This window comes from Bison bison, unplaced genomic scaffold (genome assembly GCF_000754665.1).
Source record: "Bison bison bison isolate TAMUID 2011002044 unplaced genomic scaffold, Bison_UMD1.0 scf7180017864518, whole genome shotgun sequence".
Lineage (NCBI taxonomy): Eukaryota > Metazoa > Chordata > Mammalia > Artiodactyla > Bovidae > Bison > Bison bison.
In genome coordinates this window covers 13,267,065-13,285,120 of record NW_011495071.1, presented here as the reverse complement: position 1 = coordinate 13,285,120, position 18,056 = coordinate 13,267,065, and the positions used below count along the sequence as shown (strand labels likewise).

Here is an 18,056-nt window from a genome sequence, read left to right as displayed (position 1 = left end):
GTAATGTCTCTGCTTTTCAATATGCTATCTAGGTTGGTCATAACTTTCCTTCCAAGGAGTAAGCGTAGAGGGCTTCTAATTATTAACTGTTTACTTCTGTGACTTGTTACATTACTGGACCTATATAAGGCAGAGGAAAATTAAGGTATGAGGAAGATATACTTTACCTCATCTTCTCCTTTGCATCTTCAAAGCTTTCAGATACAAAGTAGACATCCTGAAAAGTTGTGATGAGACACTCCTGTTTGCATGTAATCTTGGGGTCAAAGGGCTTTACTTTGGCATGTCCAGAAAGAGCATGCTAGAGGACAAAGAGTCCATGAATCAAAAAATACTATCCATTTTCATAGATCACCTTCTTCACACAACTGCCAGAATCAGCACACCTCTGAATGTATTACAGAGTGGTCCCAATCTACAATTCCAAACTTATTTCCTACATCTCTATTTAATCCACAATATACTAAAGTAAAACAAATGAATTGCTATTCCCTATAAAATGCCCCACTCTTTATAACACTCTTCTCCATGTAGGATATACCCAAGGATCTTTATTTATTTACTGTTAATATGGCATCTGCTTTCTACCCAACAGTAGTTATTCCTATACATGACTTGTACCCTCCAGCAGGTGGTGGGCTCTTTGAGAGCAGGACTGTACCTTCCATTCACCACCTAACAGAGGTTCATTCCTTTATTGGATACATAATAAATCTCATTGAAGAATTCCCTAGAAAGTACTGAAGTTATTGTTAGCACACCAAAAACAGTGAGGAAACAGCAAGACTTTGTTAAGCCAAAGCTTTAAAATACTTATTTATTTAGAAGATATATCTATACTCTGAATAGGCATCTATATTCAGAAAACTTAGGAAAAAGAGAAAAATACCTCTTAGGTAATGCTTACTGCCACCCCAAGTATTTTCCACAGTAAGCTCTTGTTCAAATCCAGAAACTATTTCAGGTCGCATCAATTACATTAAGTGAATATGGTTACATGCAAATATTTACAACTCTTACTTTGAGTTCACTGATGGAAGAAAGTAAGCCGGCACCAAAGACTCTTAGCTGCCCCTCTTGTTTGCACAGACCAAACTCCACAGTGAAGAAGTAGCACTGCAAAAGGACATCAGCATTACCTTCACATCGTGGATGGCTCAGTTTAAAAGAAATTACGACGTTTAGGCACTGACCCAATTTACCCTGGAATAAAATCCAAGACCCCAGATTGGCTCACAAGTATTTCTACAGTCTGGCCTTGACCAAGTCAGACTTCCCAAACTTTTGTTCCTGGAACTCTTACATACTTTCAAGTATAACTAAGGACCCTAAGGACCTTCCGTGTATGTGGGATATAGCTAACTATATTTACCATATTCAAATGTAAACTGAGACAAAATTTAAATATTGACATTAATTTTAAAATATAATAAACCATTTTATGGGCTTCCCAGGTGGCTCTGTGGTAAGGAATCTGCCAGCAATGCAGGAGACCCAGGTTCAATCCCTGGGTCAGGAAGATCCCCTGGAGAAGGGAATGGCTACCCACTCCAGTATTCTTGCCTGGAGAATTTCATGGACAGAGGAGCCTAACCGGCTACAATTCATAAGGTGACAAAGAGTAGGACATGAGTGAGTGACTAACACATTAAGTTCCTTGAAGGTGGGAATTAAACTTTACTTATATTTGTATTTCCAGCATGATGTCTTATAAAATGCTAAAAAATATTTTTAGCATCATTTTTAGAGAACCTATCATTTTTTACTGAAAAAAAAGGGTATATAAACTATTAACATTGTTGTATTCTAGTGTTCTTTATTTCTCTGCCTTTTTTTTTTAAGCTCATGTCTTCTTGAAGTGAAGTGAAGTGAAGTCTCTCAGTCTTGCCTGCCTCTTTGCAACCCCGTGGACTGTAGCCTACCACGTCTTCTTTGGATAAACCTTAAATGTCTTCCTTTAGTGTTATTTAAACTATTTAAATTAAATTAAATATGAGCAGAGACAAATTTTCTAATGCTCATCTGGAATATGTACTTTTAAACTACACAAAAACCCACATCCCACCCCAGTTAAGAATTAATGATCTGTATAGCGATTTCCAGATTTATACCGTTGCCAGTTTTTGAACAGCCTCTTCTGAAGCTCCAAGAGAAGCCAGGCCAATTTCTTGGGAGAACTGAGCAAAACTAGGTTCAGCCAAAAGAGGAACATGACCTAAGAGTTCATGGCAGGTATCTCTGAAAAAGAGGTACAAGTTGTCACACTATGACGTTTAACATAAACGCATGATCAACCATTCAATCAAATAAAAACCTGATCTTACTTTTATTCAAACTGATCAGGTGGTATTACTTTGGAAATGGACCACAAAGGACATTTTTATAGTAAAGAAATTATTTTGGTTCAAAACCTTGAGCATTCACAAACACATATACATAAATTCACGCACATACCCACAGACATCCACATGTCGCCCCACCTCCACCCCCAAATCAGGTCTCTGCTCAAATGTCACCTTTTCAGAGAGTCCTTCTCTGATCACCCTTTTCAAAATAGAAACACACACACACACACACACACACACACACCTCTGTCCCCTTTCCCTGCTTTATTTTTCTCCATGGAACTTATAACCACCTGATATTCTATTTTATTCATATTTACTTGTTTGTTTATTTTCTGTATCTCCCATTGGAATATAAGCCCTAGGAGGGCAGGAAACTTTGAATTTTTTTCAGTCTTACATCCCCTATGCTTAGAACAGTACTTGGTACCTAACAGGTTGTCAGTTACTACTGGTAATAGTAATGGCTAGCCTGTATAGCGCAGAGAACATGTATTACAGGCCAAGCACCATTCAAAATGCTTTACATGTGCTAATTCACTTGATCTTCATGAAAACAAAACTCGTGAGGTAAGTACCATACTGATGGATGGAGCTGCGATAGAGGTACTTACGGTTCTGGAGTGTAGAGAGGATCTGAACTGTGTCTCACATACTGTGTGCAGTGGAAAACTCGAAAGGCTAAGCCTGATAAGAAATCCCTTGGTGATAAGTAACCAGCCACAGGACGGATGGAAAAACCTGTGCGTTCTGCAAAGCAAAGGAGAAAAATGTTCCCCAGAATAGACTAGTTGCTGCAACATTTTAATTCTGCCAGTGGCACCAAGTTACCACTTGGAGGGAGAACATGAAGCTAAAACGTGTCACACAAGTCATAATTACAATGGCCAGACGATGGCTTAAGAACTTTTACACATGACATCTCCTTTCATGTTTATGATTGTGCCAACCATAAAACTATGGCTCAAAGACTCAATAATGTGCCCAAGGCCACACAGCAGATGATAAATGTAGGATGAACCCAGGCCCTACACTGCACCTTGCTGTCTCCATGAAGAGGTTAAACTGTTCCTTAGACAATCTTTCTTTAAGAAAAAAAAAAAAACTTTAAAAATCTGTTAATTTACACCAGAACCATTTTTTGAAACTATGACATTCTTAGCCAGTACTCCCTCTTGTAGTTTCTTTATTATCTGAACTGACTGGTGCTCTTTCATTCCCCAACAGTTGAGACTGCATGCCCACTGTGAAAGTTACTTGCTGCAGTGGCTCTGGGGACCTCTATAAGCTCTAATACTGTCCTTCATTTCAAACTCTCAGTTCAGTTCAGTCGCTCAGTCATGTCTGATTATTTGCGACCCTATGGACTGCAGCACACCAGGCTTCCCTGTCCATCACCAACTCCAGGAGTTTGCTCAAACTCATGCTCATCAAATCAGTGATACCATCCAACCATCTCATCCTCTGTCGTCCCCTTCTCTTCCTGCCTTCAATCTTTCCCAGCATCAGGGTCTTTTCCAGTGAGTCAATTCTTCGCATCAGGTGGCCAAAGTATTGGAGTTTCAGCTACAGCATCAGTCCTTCCAATGAATATTCAGGACCAATTTCCTTTAGGATGAACCGGTTGGATCTCCTTGCAGTCCAAGGGACTCTCAAGACTCTTCTCCAACACTGCCATTCAAAAGCATCAATTCTTCAGTGTTCAGCTTTCTTTATGATCCAACTCTCACATCTATACATGACTACTGGAAAAACCATAGCTTTGACTAGATGGACCTTTTTGTCGGCAAAGTAATGTATCTGCTTTTTAATATGCTGTCTAGGTTGGTCATAGCTTTTCTTCCAAGGAGCAAGCATCTTTTAATTTCATGGCTGCAACCACCATCTGCAGTGATTTTGGAACCCAAGAAAATAAAGTCTCTCATTGTTTCCATTGTTTCCCCATCTATTTGCCATGAAGTGATGGGACCGGATGCTATGATCTTAGTTTTTTGAATGTTGTATTTTAAGCCAGCTTTTTTGCTCTCCTCTTTTACTTTTACCAAGAGTCTCCTCAGTTCCTCTTTGCTTTCTGCCATAAGGGTGGTGTCATCTGCGTATCTGAGGTTATTGATATTTCTTCCGGCAATCTTGATTCCACCTTGTGCTTCATCCAGCCTGGCATTTCGCATGATGTACTCTGCATGTAAGTTAAGTAAGCAGGGTGACAATATACAGCCTTGACAATATGCTCCTTTCCCAATTTGGAACCAGTCTGTTGTTCCATGTTCAGTTATAACTGTTGCTTCTTGACCTGCATACAGATTTCTCAGAAGGCAGGTCAGATGGTCTGGTATTCCTATTTCTTGAAGAATTTTCCACAGTTTGTTGGGATCCACACAGTCAAAGGTTTTGGCATAGTCAATAAAGCAGAAGTAGATCTTTTTCTAGAACTCTCTTGCTTTTTCTGATCCAACAGATGTTGGCAATTTGATCTCAGGTTCCTCTACTTTTTCTGAATCCAGTTTGAACATCTGGAAGTTCTCAATTCACGTACTGTTGAAGCCTTGCTTGGAGAATTTTGAACATTACTTTGCTAGCATGTGAGATGAGTGCAATTGTGCAGTAGTTTGAACATTTTTTGGCATTGTCTTTCTTTGGGATTGGAATGAAAATTGACCTTTTCCAGTCCTATGACCACTGTTGAGTTTTCCAAATTTGCTGTCATATTGAGTGCAGCACTTTAACAGCATCATTTTTAGGATTTGAAACAGTTCAGCTGGTATTCCATCACCTCCACTAGCTTTGTTCATAGTGATGCTTCCTAACACCCATTTGACTTCAAATTCCAGGATGTCTGGCTCTAGGTGAGTGATCACACCATCATGGTTATCTGGTTCCTGAAGATCTTTTTTGCATAGTTCTGTGCATTCTTGCCACCTCTTCTTAATGTCTTCTGCTTCTATTAGGTCCATACCATATCTGTCCTTGATTGTACCCATCTTTGCATGAAATGTTTGTTTGGTATCTCTAATTTTCCTGAAGAGATCTCTAGTCTTTCCCATTCTATTGTTTTCCTCTCTTTCTTTGCATTGATCACTGAGCAAGGCTTTCTTATCTCTCTTTGCTATTCTTTGGAACTCTGCATTCAGATGGGTATAGCTTTCCTTTTCTCCTTTGCCTTTAGCTTCTCTTCTTTTCTCAGGTATTTCTAAGACAACCTCAGACAACCATTTTGCCTTTTTGCATTTCTTTTTCTTGGAGATAGTCTTGATCACTGCCTCCTGTACAATATCACAAACCTCCGTCCATAGTTCTTCAGGCATTCTGTCTATCAGATCTATTCCCTTGAATCTATTTGTCACTTCCATTGTATAATTGTAAGGGATTCGATTTAGGTTATACTTGAATCGTCTAGTGGTTTTCCCTACTTTCTTCAATTTAAGTCTGAATTTTGCAATAAGTTCATGATCTGAGCCACAGTCAGCTCCCGGTCTTGTTTTTGCTAACTGTATAAAGCTTCTCCATCTTCAGCTGCGAAGAATATAATCAATCTGATTTCAGTATTGACCATCTGGTGATGTCCATGTGTAGAGTTGTCTCTTGTGTTGTCAAAGAGGGTATTTGCTACAACCAGTGCATTCTCTTGGCAAAACTCTGTTAGCCTTTGCCCTACTTCATTTTGTTCTTCAAGGCCAAACTTGCCTATTACTCCAGGTATCTCTTGACTTCCTACTTTTGCATTCCAGTCCCCTATGATGAAAAGGACATCTTGTTTTGATGTTAGTTCTAGCAGCCCTAATGGGTCATCTTAGAACCTTTCAACTTCAGTTCACACATTCTGGCAATTCCAGTTCCACCCCATTCCTTTGTACTTGGATTCTCCCACTCTGATGGGCAAAAGAATTTTCCACAAAGATGGAGATGTTCATTATGTGGACTACCCAGTAGGGTATCCACTAGCCATGTGTGGCTACTGAGCACTGAAATGTGGCTAATGTGGTTGGGGAACTAACATCTTGATTTACATTTATTTTAATTATTTAAACAACCACAGTTGTCTAGTGGCCACCATATTTGCCAGGGTAGGTAGCCCTTTCCAACTCACATTTTGTTGGAGCTGACTCTTAATTTTGGTTGCTGTCTTTGACACTTTCCCTTGAAACATCTTTAGCTATAAGTTCTGCAGCCTGCTCAAGCTCCAGACCCCAAGTGATCAGCTTTCAGTTTCATATCCATAACAAAATATTTCCTCTAAATCTCATGCAAATGTGATTTGATAATAACTTCTGCAGCATATGCTAGTCTATCTTTGTTAAGCCCCACAAGTTCATGTGCTTTGGTTCTCTGCCATTCTTAATCACTACTATTTTTAAATCTAGTTTTCATAGGAACTACTACCATGGGTTCTTCCCTTGAAAAAACTATATTGCCATCTTCTGTTTAGTTCTTAGTTTTGTATACAGTGGTTGAGGAATGAGAATTATGGAGTTGAAAAAATATGTAGATGTTTATAACAGTCTATGTAATAAATTCTATTGTGATTGGAAAATACTGTTTTTGAATTTATCACATAGGCTGTTATAAATATCTACATATCTACTCAACTCAGTAAGATAAACTCGCTTTGGGGCTTTCCTGATAGCTCAGTTGGTAAAGAATCCTCCTGCAATGCAGGAGACCCTGGTTCGATTCCTGGGTCAGGAAGATCTGCTGGAGAAGGGATAAACTACTCACTCCAGTATTCTTGGGCTTCCCTTGTGGCTCAGCTGGTAAAGAATCCGTCTGCAGTGCAGGAGGCCTGGTTTCAATCCCTGGGCTGGGAAGATCCCCTGGAGAAAGGAAAGGCTACCCACTCCAGTATTCTGGCCTGGAAAATTCCATGGAATGTATAGTCCATGGGGTTGCAAAGAGTCGGACACGACTGAGCAACTTTCACTTTCACTAAACTCCCTTTGAGTCAAAAACATAACTTCTATTTTTTCCCCTAAAGTTCTAATCTGCTGAGATCAAAGGGGATGTTTATTTCTCTTACATATTGTAGACTCTGGAGATCATTGGTCATTTTATTTCTTATTTTAGCTAGGAAAAAATAAGGAAACCTGGCCCAAGTAAGCATGATGGACTAAAAGGAGGAAAGTTGTCCTTACTCTTCATTTATGCTTCCCCTAAAACATCTTCTTTGGGAAAACAGTAGAATCTTAGTGTAGAAAGGGGCTTCAGAGATCATTTACTCCAATCTTTCCAAAGGTGCCTGAATCTTCTCTGTCACAGATGGGTATGGAACTTTTGCATGAACATTTCCATGGATGTAGAACTGATCATCTCATTAGCCTGCTGCATTTCAAATGGCTATTTTAGCAAGATCTTCTCCATTTCGAACTAAAAGTTTGCTCTTTCTATCCAACTGTCCTTTACTTTAGAGCTGTAGAATAATCCCTCTAATATATAAGATGACCTTCAAATATTTAAATAAAGTTATAAACTCCCCTAAATTCCCAGGTTCCCTAAGGATCCTTCAGATTTTATTTATCTGATACATTTTCCTATCCCCTTACAATTCTGCTCACTTTCCTCCACATTTGCTCCAGGTTATGAATGTTCCTCTTCAAATGTGGTGCCCAATTCTCCAGGACAGAATACAGAAAAATTCTGACTTCCCATATAACCAGATGTTAGTCCTCTATTAAAAATTCTGTTGTGGTTGAAAAAGAGTTCAATACTCCTTTTATAAAAATTATACAGAGTGAAGTAAGCCAGAAAGAAAACACCAATACAGTATACTAACGCATATATATGGAATTTAGAAAGATGCTAACAATAACCCTGTGTACGAGACAGCAAAAGAGACACTGATGTATAGAACAGTCTTATGGACTCTGTTGCAGAGGGAGAGGGTGGGAAGATTTGGGAGAATGGCATTGAAACATGTATAATAATCATGTATGAAATGAGTTGCCAGTCCAGGTTCGATGCACGATACTGGATGCTTGGGGCTAGTGCACTGGAATGACCCAGAGGGATGGTATGGGGAGGGAGGAGGGAGGAGGGTTCAGGATGGGGAACACATGTATACCTGTGGCAGATTCATTTTGATATTTGGCAAAACTAATACAATTTGTAAAGTTTAAAAATAAAATTTAAGAAAAGAAAAACATACTCAACAAAAAAAATAAATAAATAAATAAAAGCTAAAACAGGAAGGAGACCTGTAACAGAGGCGATATATGGATATGGTACAGCTGATTCACTTTTCTGTATAGCAGAAACTAGTAACATCATAAAGCAACTATACTACAATAAAAATTAATTTAAAAAAAGTAAATAAAAATAAATAAAAGCTAAAAAAAATTAATTAGCTCATTACCTTTTAAAAAGTTTGAGACATCTTCCAATTGTGGAATATTATCTTCCCGGTATCCACAGTATTTAGAAAGCAAAGGTAAGTTTTTGAGATACTCTCTGCAGGCATGGGTTGGGTAAAGTTTGTTGAGCTCTCGGAACACAGTTCCCCAGGTCCTAATCTCTTCTTCAGTGAATTCAACCCTAGGAATGGGGTCTCCACTAATGAGATAAAGAGAAGTCATTTTGAATTAGCATCCAATAAACAGCATATATTTTATTTTCTATTTACTATATGAGCATAATTTATGCCATTTATTTCATTATTTCAAAGTTTTAAGTTATTTTTATAGTACACTTACTGTTTATAGTTCATAGCCAAATCTGCAAAATACTTTCGTCTTTTACGGTAGACGTTGTCTTTGAAGCCCTAATAATTAAAGAAAAGGTTTTAAATATCCATCCTAAAATATACTTGACAAATAATTTAGAAAACATTTCATTATTATGCGAGTGACTATAAAGAAGGGCTGTATAACTAATTTTGAGCAAGCACTGTTTAGAAGTTTATGATCATTTTAAAGTCAATGTTATATGACAGCTTTATATGATAGTGACTACAAAGATAAAAGATACTATGGATATAAAAATACTACAGTTGCTACAAAAATAAAATAGTTTGAGGAAAAAGAAAAGTATCACCCTAGTTAAAGTACATTGTTTTCCAAGGGTGAGATTTTTTTCTTAATTGTCTGACTACATCTTCAATTATATTTTCCTATACAGTAATTAATAACAAAGTAGTAATTACTAATACTTGATATTATGGCAGCTGAATCTAGCCTCAGAGTTTATTGCAAAATGCTGACATATTAATCATTTGCAGAAGCAAATAATGATAATAAAAACAGACAAAATAGTAACATTAGAATTTATACCTATAAAAGATATTTAATAAAAACAATAGGCAAAATAAGGCATCAAACAGCAAGTCTCAGGAGGAAATAATCAACAATACAAAATAGGAAAGAAGGGGAGGACACTTGAAAGGAAAGAATGAGACTTGTATGTTTAACATAGATTTACAAGTCCCTACTATGCCCCTGGCCTTGTGCTAAGATTCAGAAAAACACAGCACAATCCAGGTCTTCAAGGAGTTTATGTTAACCAATGATTTTGAAGCATATGATAAATGGCTTGTTAGAGACAGGCACAAATACCATTCGAACTCACAAGAGAAACTCGAATCCAAAGTATGTGAAGAGGACAGTGGGGGTAAGGAAAGGGTCCCCGGCGCTGACTCCTAAGCTAAGTCTCAAAAGAGGAGCTGAGAGAGCTAGGTGTAGGACAGGAAGCACAGCACCAAGGGCAACGCAGAAATAATAGCATGTTGTGCCTGGGAAACATACACAATCCAACACTGCTGAAGTCTGGAGAGCGTGGAGCGCAGTGAAGACTAGTTACAGGCCTGCTAACAAAGGTCTGTTTGACCGCCTGGATTTTAGTCTTGGGGTAATTGGAAGCCATTGGGTTTTTTTTTTTTTTTAATAACAACTTTATCGAGATGTAAAATCACATACTTTAAAATTGACATTTTAAAGTGTATAATTTAGTGGGTTTTAGGATATTGTGCAACCACCTCCACCATGATTCCAGAACACTTTATCACCCCAAAAAGAAACACCCTACTCATTTGCAGACTATTCTCATTTTCCCTCATCCCCAGCCCTGAAAGTCACTAATCTACTTCCTATTGCTAGGAATGTGCCTGTTCTGGACATTGTATATAAAAGAAACCACACAATATATGGCCTTTTGTGAATGGCTTTTCTTTCACTATGACAGATTTCAAAGTTCTTCACCCATGCTGTAGCATGTTGAGTGTTTCACGCTTTTTTATGGCCATTAAAAGGAAAGCGAAGTCGCTCAGTTGTATCCCACTCTTTGCAACCCTGTGGACTGTAGCATACCAGGCTCCTCTGTCCATGGGATTTTTCAGGCAAGGATACTGGAGTGGGTTGCCATTTCCTTCTCCAGAAGATCTTCCCAACCCAGGGATCAAACCTGGGTCACCCACATTGCAGGCTTTACCATCTGAGCCACCAGGGAAGCCTCATGGCCATTATTATTTCATTTTGGGGACATACCATGCTTAAGTTATCCATTCATCATGATGGATATTTGGGTTGTTTCTACCTTTTTGCTACTATGAATAATGCTTTCATGAATATCCATTTACAAGTTTTCGCATGGACTTATGTTTTCAATTCTCTTAGATCTGTATTTACGCACAAGAGGGGTAATTGTGACACTCAGGCTTTAGATCATTCTTGTGACTATAAGGAGGACAGGATGGAGGTGGCAAGGATGAAGACAGGGAAACCAGTTAAGGGATCAGTTAAGGGATACGGTGAGAATAAACAAGGAACAAATTTAAGAAGTATTTAGGAGGTGAAAGTCAGCAGGCCTTGGTAGTAGGTCAGTAAAACTGATATACACCCTTTTCCCCTTTCTGTAAACATGCCCCAGATTTTCTTACCTTTGAATCTTCGCTCATTTTGCAATGAATTTTCCTTTCTCTCCATCTCTTTCCTGCCCAAATTCTCTAAGGCAAAGTTAACAGGTTGCCTTTCTCTGATCTCTTCAGCTAGAAGTGTTCCCTCCCTTGTGTACATATCAAAACAGCCTTTGCATGCCACTTAGCACACTTTTCATATTTAAATCTTATATGTGTGTTTATATATACATGATTTACTTTTGCAGCTAGACTGTAGCTCCCCAAGGGCAGTTACAGGAATTTATTAATTCCAATACTTGATAAGATATTATTATAAATTCACTGATCAGCTGGGGGCTGTCTAAAGCAGTACATGGTCACATTTACACAGCTAATGAGTGATAGAAGCTAGATTAAATCCCTGGCCTGTACAACTCTAATGCAGACTTGCTCTTCTCCTCCCCTCCTAGGATCCTAGATGTCCATAACAAGTCCTACTGCTCCAGACTTAGTAATGCTCCAACTCACGCCTGTACTGTATCACATTTTAATAGAAACTGCAGACACAGTCTTAACTGTAGCGTAATTCTTGGAAGAGCTCTCAATTTTAAGAATTCCAGACATGGGACAGATATTTTGGAGCCAATGAAATTGGACGCTCTTCAGTCACTTGGTATCAAGTCCACCAACATGAAGGTCTAATAACACTTCCTGAAACTCAGATTAATCGAGATCCTTATTTAGTCTAGAATAAGCACTTTCTCTAAAAAAGAAAAATAATATCCTTAACTTTTTAGTTTGTTTTAAATTATTTTCATGAAAATATTATATTTTTATATTTTATATTTAAAAAACTTACAGGATGGTCAGCATCCAGTTCAGATCCATACATCAGAACTCTGTTGGCACAATGGTCCAGGTCAGAAATCTTCTTTGGAAACCAAGGAACAGTTTCCATACCTGCAAAATACAAAAACCACTAACAGTTGAAGAGATCCTCTTAAATTAGGCAATAAGAAAGAAGAAATTAAGGAAGTCACAAATGCATTTGGATGAGATTTTTTATTTTAGCTTGTACTTTGAGGCAAAATGTAAACAAGTAAGTTGTTCTAGTTCTAATAAATACATCTTATTCAAAATTTTTGAATTTAAAAATGTTTTGAGCCTTAACTTCCTAAGTCTTGGAGAAATTATGTATTTTAGTCACAGACCAAAAGTTCAAAACAGTTTAAGCTACAACTTTAGCTATCCTTAAAAAGTAGATAATGATGAATTTTACAGATCAAGGTGCAAATTTATTAAAAACTCGTTTTTAAATTTAAATGTTTAAAACTCTGAATGTCTTTAAATGTAAATGCTTTTAAATTATTAAAAACTCTGAATGTGTGGCTCAGCTGGTAAAGAATCTGCCTCCAATGCGGGAGACCTGGGTTTGATACTTGGGTTGGGAAGATCCCCTGGAGAAGGAAAAGTCTGTCCACTCCAGTATTCTGACCTAGAGAATTCCATGGACTGTATAGTCCATGGGGTTGCAAAGAGTCTGACAGGACTAAGCAACTTTCACTTTCACTGAATGTTTATTTTTGTTGATTGAAAGTATCCTAGAGATAATATGGCACCCCACTCCAGTACTCTTGCCTGGAAAATCCCATGGGCAGAGGAGCCTGGTAGGCTGCAGTCCATGGGGTCGCTAAGGGTCGGACATGACTGAGCGACTTCACTTTCATTTTTCACTTTCATGCATTGGAGAAGGAAATGGCAACCCACTCCAGTGTTCTTGACTGGAGAATCCCAGGGACGGGGGAGCCTGGTGGGCTGCCATCTATGGGGTCGCACAGAGTTGGACACGACTGAAGCGACTTAGCAGCAGCAGCAGCAGCAGAGATCATACATGTCTTTGCCACTTTGATCTTCTTGCCATCTCTCATATATGTAAGTCTTCCTAAAGCTCTTCTCCCTGGAATACCTATTCCACTCCCAGTCCTGCTCCACCTCATTTTCAATTTTCCTGAGAATATCCTTCTCCTTCAAGACCCAAATCAAATAAGCCTTCCCTGACCCTGTGCTGCTCCTGCTGCTGCTAAGTTGCTTCAGTCGTGTCCGACTCCGTGCGACCCCATAGACGGCAGCCCACCCGGCTCCTCCACCCACGGGATTTTCCAGATAAGAGTACTGGAGTGGGTTGCCATTGCCTTCTCCTCCCTGACCCTGTAGGTGGCGCTAATTCTCTATCTTCTGGGTTCTCGGGACTATGATTCTAATTCTCCAAAAGTTTTTACCGTGTTTTACTGTAATGAAACCGTATATGGCTGTCTTACAGAAAAGAATTGGAATGACTCTAGGGTAAGATTATTTTTTTATATCCCCATTTCTTAGTAGAAATATCTGACACAAGCTACTGTTCCCTAAATATCAACTGAACAGTTTAGCCTCTATAAAACTTATCATTTTATAGATGAGGTAACCAAAGTCCAGGGCTTCCCAAGTAAAGAATCTGCCTGCCAATACAGGGGACACAGGTTCGATCCCTGGGTCAGGAAGATCCCCTGGAGAAGAGAATGGCAACCCGCTCCAGTATTCTTGCCTGGAGAACTCCATGAACAGAGGAGCCTGTCGGGCTATAGTCCGTGGGGTCACAAATAGTTGGACACGACTGAAGCGACTTAGCACACATAGCCATACAAATACATAACAGATGAATATCAGCGTTTATTACACCCCCAATCTTGTGACATAATCTGAAGGGATTATTTAAAATTAAGTACCATATACAAAATGTGACTGGTTTATTTGCTTGTGTTTTGCCCTAAGTAAACTACAAGGATTTTTTCACAATAGAGATTTTAGACTTTATCCTCGCTACTGAGCATCTGAAAACATACAGGGCTTTACTGCTTTTCCATTTGGTTTTGGTGGAAGTGAGAGCAAGGAAGAATGTTGTATTTCACATATAAAATATTTCATATCATAGTCATCAGTAATTGTCAACAGTTTCAGCAAATTTAAATATCCATTTAATATCTGCTAAGAATCTGCCCTGTAAGAGTTATTAAGTGCTCAGAGATTGTGAATTTGAGACTTGTAAAACCAAGAAATGCCTGACAATTTAAAAATTGAGATAACTAAATGGATTTCTAACTATTCTGAATTCTTTACCATACTCAAGGTTTCCTTTTCACTTCTCTCACCTTTGATAAAATGTTGCTTTATAATTTTTCTTTAGCACCTTGTGCAGTTACATTTTGTATCTTCTTTATTATCAGATTGTAAGCAATTTGAAGAGACAGTGTTTGATTTTTACTTTCATGCCTTTAAGATAAACATAAGATCAGACACATATATGATGCATTTAATCATCTGAGTAGCATTTTCACCTTTCAACTTACCGTCTTCCTTCACAGTAAAATTATCTGGTAGATTCACAGAGAGTATATTAGAATGAGACTTCAACAGATGAAAAATATCATTCAGTTGTTCTCTACTGATATCACAGTCAACAAAAATCTCAAATTCTGAGCTTCTTCTCTTTGATTTTCGGGACTCGATGTGTAACAGGTTCACATGCTTCTCCTGTGGAAAGAAGAAGATGAAGAGCATCCATGACTGCCTCAAATGGTTATAGTCTCTGAGTGAATTACTTTCATTACCGCTAAAAATCAATCTCATCATTTGTCATAGTAGCCAACGGGCGGAAAGTCCATTTTTAGTGCTGCCAACAGTAAAAAAATTCCTCCTAAATTTTAGGTACTTTTTTTCAGTTTGAAAAATTCATCTCACCCTCCAGAAACTAATAAATGAAATGAACACCCACCAGGGAGTCCCCCAGATTTCCACAACTGATTAGCATTCAAATCAAAAGACCTAGTCTTCTAGATGAAAAGAACTCTTTGAAAATTCTCACAAATAAAGGCTAGCTTTTTAAAAAAGTTATCTTGGTGTCTAGTCCTTCAGAAAGAAAAGTTTCCTTTGAAAAAATCCATTTACTAAAACTAGATGAACAGTTTGAACACAAAATGTTTAATACCTCCAGTCTCCTAGACTACAAACTCAAGTAACCAGCTGAATCAGATTGCTTCTTCTGATGTCTTCCCATGCCATCCTGAGCTGTGGGTGCCATATGTGTAAACCTGCTAGGGGAGGGTATCTTCTGTTACCACTTTGGGTGCTGAGGGAAAACCCTGGTGACATAACCATGAAACATAAGAACCAATCGCCCAACATCTAAAAAATGAGAAAGAATAGATGCCTTCCAATACTAACATGTCGAATCTAAATTAACTGCACGAACACCTGTGTAGCCAGGTAAGGGCAGTGAAGTATATGAAGAAAGACAAGACATACAAGAAGTTGACAATCTAGTTGGCTAACACATGAAAGACTAAGTGTGTGTGTGTGTGTGTGTGTGCACGCACGCACACACTCAGTCATGTCCAACTTTTTGTGGCTCCGTGGACTGTAGCCCGCCAGGATCCTCCTCTGTCCATGGAATTTTCCAGGCAAGAATACTGGAGCGGGTTGCCATTTCCTACTCCAGAGGATCTTCCCGACCCAGGGATCAAACCTTCATTTCTTATGTCTCCTGCATTGGCAGGTGGATTCTTTACCACTAGCGCCACCTATGGAGCCTGAAAGACTAAGAAAATACACATAGTTTGGCTTCAGGTGCAGAAGATGTTCAACAAAGGGAAAAAGCATCATGAGCTAGACAAAGTAGAAGCTTCTATGAAGTAGATAGGAACTGAGGCGAGTCTTAATAAACAGAAGGGGAGAAGTGGGATTCCAAACAAGAGGGACTTGTATGAGTAAAAGTAGGGATGAGATAATTATCAGGGAACATGAACTTGATAAATAACAATAGAGAGTGAGTGTCAGGGATGTTGGGAACTGGAATAGGCAGGGTTCATCCTGCAATGTAGAATCTATCATGGAACCAATAGAAGAGAGTGAGCTACAAATACTGGAGCTGATCAGGAGCAAAGGAGAGTTTCACTGAATCTATTTCTTACAAATTTTATAATAAGAATGCATTCATAAATATTTTTGAATGATTACTTGAACAAATGTAAAGCTATATATTATGTTTTTGGAGAAAAAGACACAAAATTTCAATTCTTCCTAAATCAATCTAAAATTGAATGCTATTAAAATCAAAACATTGATGGAATGTGGCAAGGAAATATAATCAAACAATTTAAAAGTCCATCCAGGAGAAAAATTTAGTCAAGAAGATCCAAGAAAATTCCAGTAAAGTTAAAGCAATAAGTGAGACATTCCCTATCAGATATTTCAATTACAGAAACAGAGGCACAGAGAGGTTAAGCAGTTTACCCAAAGGCACACAGTTAGTAAGTGTTCAAGCTGGAATTCAAAGTCAGGCTGTCCAAATCCACAGTCTATGCCCTTAAACACTATGTTGTAATATTGAACCAGGTACATAAAGAAATAAAAAGTCAGAATAATGGATAATATGGCTTTTCTCTGAGCAAGATTTACATAATCTTAATAATGAAAACACTAAAGACTGATATAGCCAAAAATTGGGGCATAACTACACTGGGAAGGTGCGGGAAAGGGAAGTCGAGGAGGCCTCTACAAAAGGGAGTTGTGCCAAGGAAGCTAAATGTTTACTTCCACTGGAGGAAACCAATAGGTAATATCTACAAAGGGAAAAATCAAGAAATAGCAGCCGAATACACATATTGTTTGTAAATATGGAAGTTAATACTATACAATATAGTTAAAAGAGTTGAAAATGGTTGCCCCCTATAGGTTGAAAAAGTGAAAAAAGTGAAAGTCAAACCTGGGTCTCCTGCCCTGCAGACAGATTCTTTACCATCTGAGCCACCAGCGAAGCTCAGTGGATAGGAATCTGCCGGCTAATGCAGAGATCGAGAGTTCAATCCCTGGGTCAGTAAGATCCCCTGGAGAAGGGAAAGGCAACCCACGCCAGTATTCTTGCCGGGGAGAGGAGCCTGGCAGGCTACAGTCCATGGGGTCACAGAAGAGTCAAACACAACTTAGTGACTAGACAACAACGACAATCGTTTCTCTAACATAACTGTCCAGTGTTTGTCTTCTGCACTGGCTTGTGTGCACTGTGAGGACGGGCACTGGGTCTGCTCGGCTCCAGTCCACATCTCTGTGAGACGGACACTGGGTCTGCTCGGCTCCAGCCCACATCTCTGTATCCAGCAGGGCACTGTGCACTTAGCACTCAGTAAATATTCGTGTCCCAACTGGTTGACCCAATTTCCTTAAGACAGATTTATGAAAGTAAAACTACTGGGCCAAAATGTGTGAACACTTTAAGACTCACAATACTTATTGCCAGATTGTTTCCCTACACATCACATCAATTTTCCTTCACACCAAAGGTGTAGTTAAGTGCCAAATGCACTGAAGCTCTGATAGTAGGGAGTAGAATAATTGTAGAATCCTTGCTATTTTGCTGTATAAAAATATAATTTAACATATTAATGTCAAGGATATCATTAAAATCTGAATATTCATTTAGCTAAAATTAAAATTTGCTTCTTCAGAATCTATGAAGTAAATCTTTCTTTCCCCACTTCTTTATTACTTAAATAACAAATTGTTTCTATAAATTGTTTGTATCCATTTACTTTGCCAACAAAGGTCCATCTAGTCAAGGCTATGGTTTTTCCTGTGGTCATGTATGGATGTGAGAGTTCGACGGTGAAGAAGGCTGAGCGCCAAAGAATTGATGCTTTTGAACTGTGGAGTTGGAGAAGACTCTTGAGAGTCCCTTGGACTGCAAGGAGATCCAACCAGTCCATTCTGAAGGAGATCAGCCCTGGGATTTCTTTGGAAGGAATGATGCTGAAGCTGAAAGTCCAGTACTTTGGCCACCTCATGAGAAGAGTTGACTCATT

The 18,056-nt window shown here is 38.6% G+C and overlaps 1 protein-coding gene across 2 annotated transcripts in view; it reads right to left on the bottom strand.

The window, feature by feature from the left end:
• The window catches only part of TPH1 (tryptophan hydroxylase 1), a 31,725-nt gene that overhangs the window by 3,761 nt on the left and 9,908 nt on the right, over window positions 1–18,056 (bottom strand). For both annotated transcript variants that reach the window (XM_010830520.1, XM_010830519.1), the window contains 8 exons: window positions 14,550–14,733; window positions 12,023–12,123; window positions 9,029–9,096; window positions 8,692–8,888; window positions 2,960–3,095; window positions 2,112–2,238; window positions 1,021–1,116; window positions 168–301 (listed from right to left, as the gene is read on the bottom strand). In XM_010830520.1, the coding sequence (XP_010828822.1) occupies window positions 168–301; window positions 1,021–1,116; window positions 2,112–2,238; window positions 2,960–3,095; window positions 8,692–8,888; window positions 9,029–9,096; window positions 12,023–12,123; window positions 14,550–14,733 (1,043 nt within the window). The remainder of the gene's footprint in view (window positions 1–167; window positions 302–1,020; window positions 1,117–2,111; window positions 2,239–2,959; window positions 3,096–8,691; window positions 8,889–9,028; window positions 9,097–12,022; window positions 12,124–14,549; window positions 14,734–18,056) is intronic.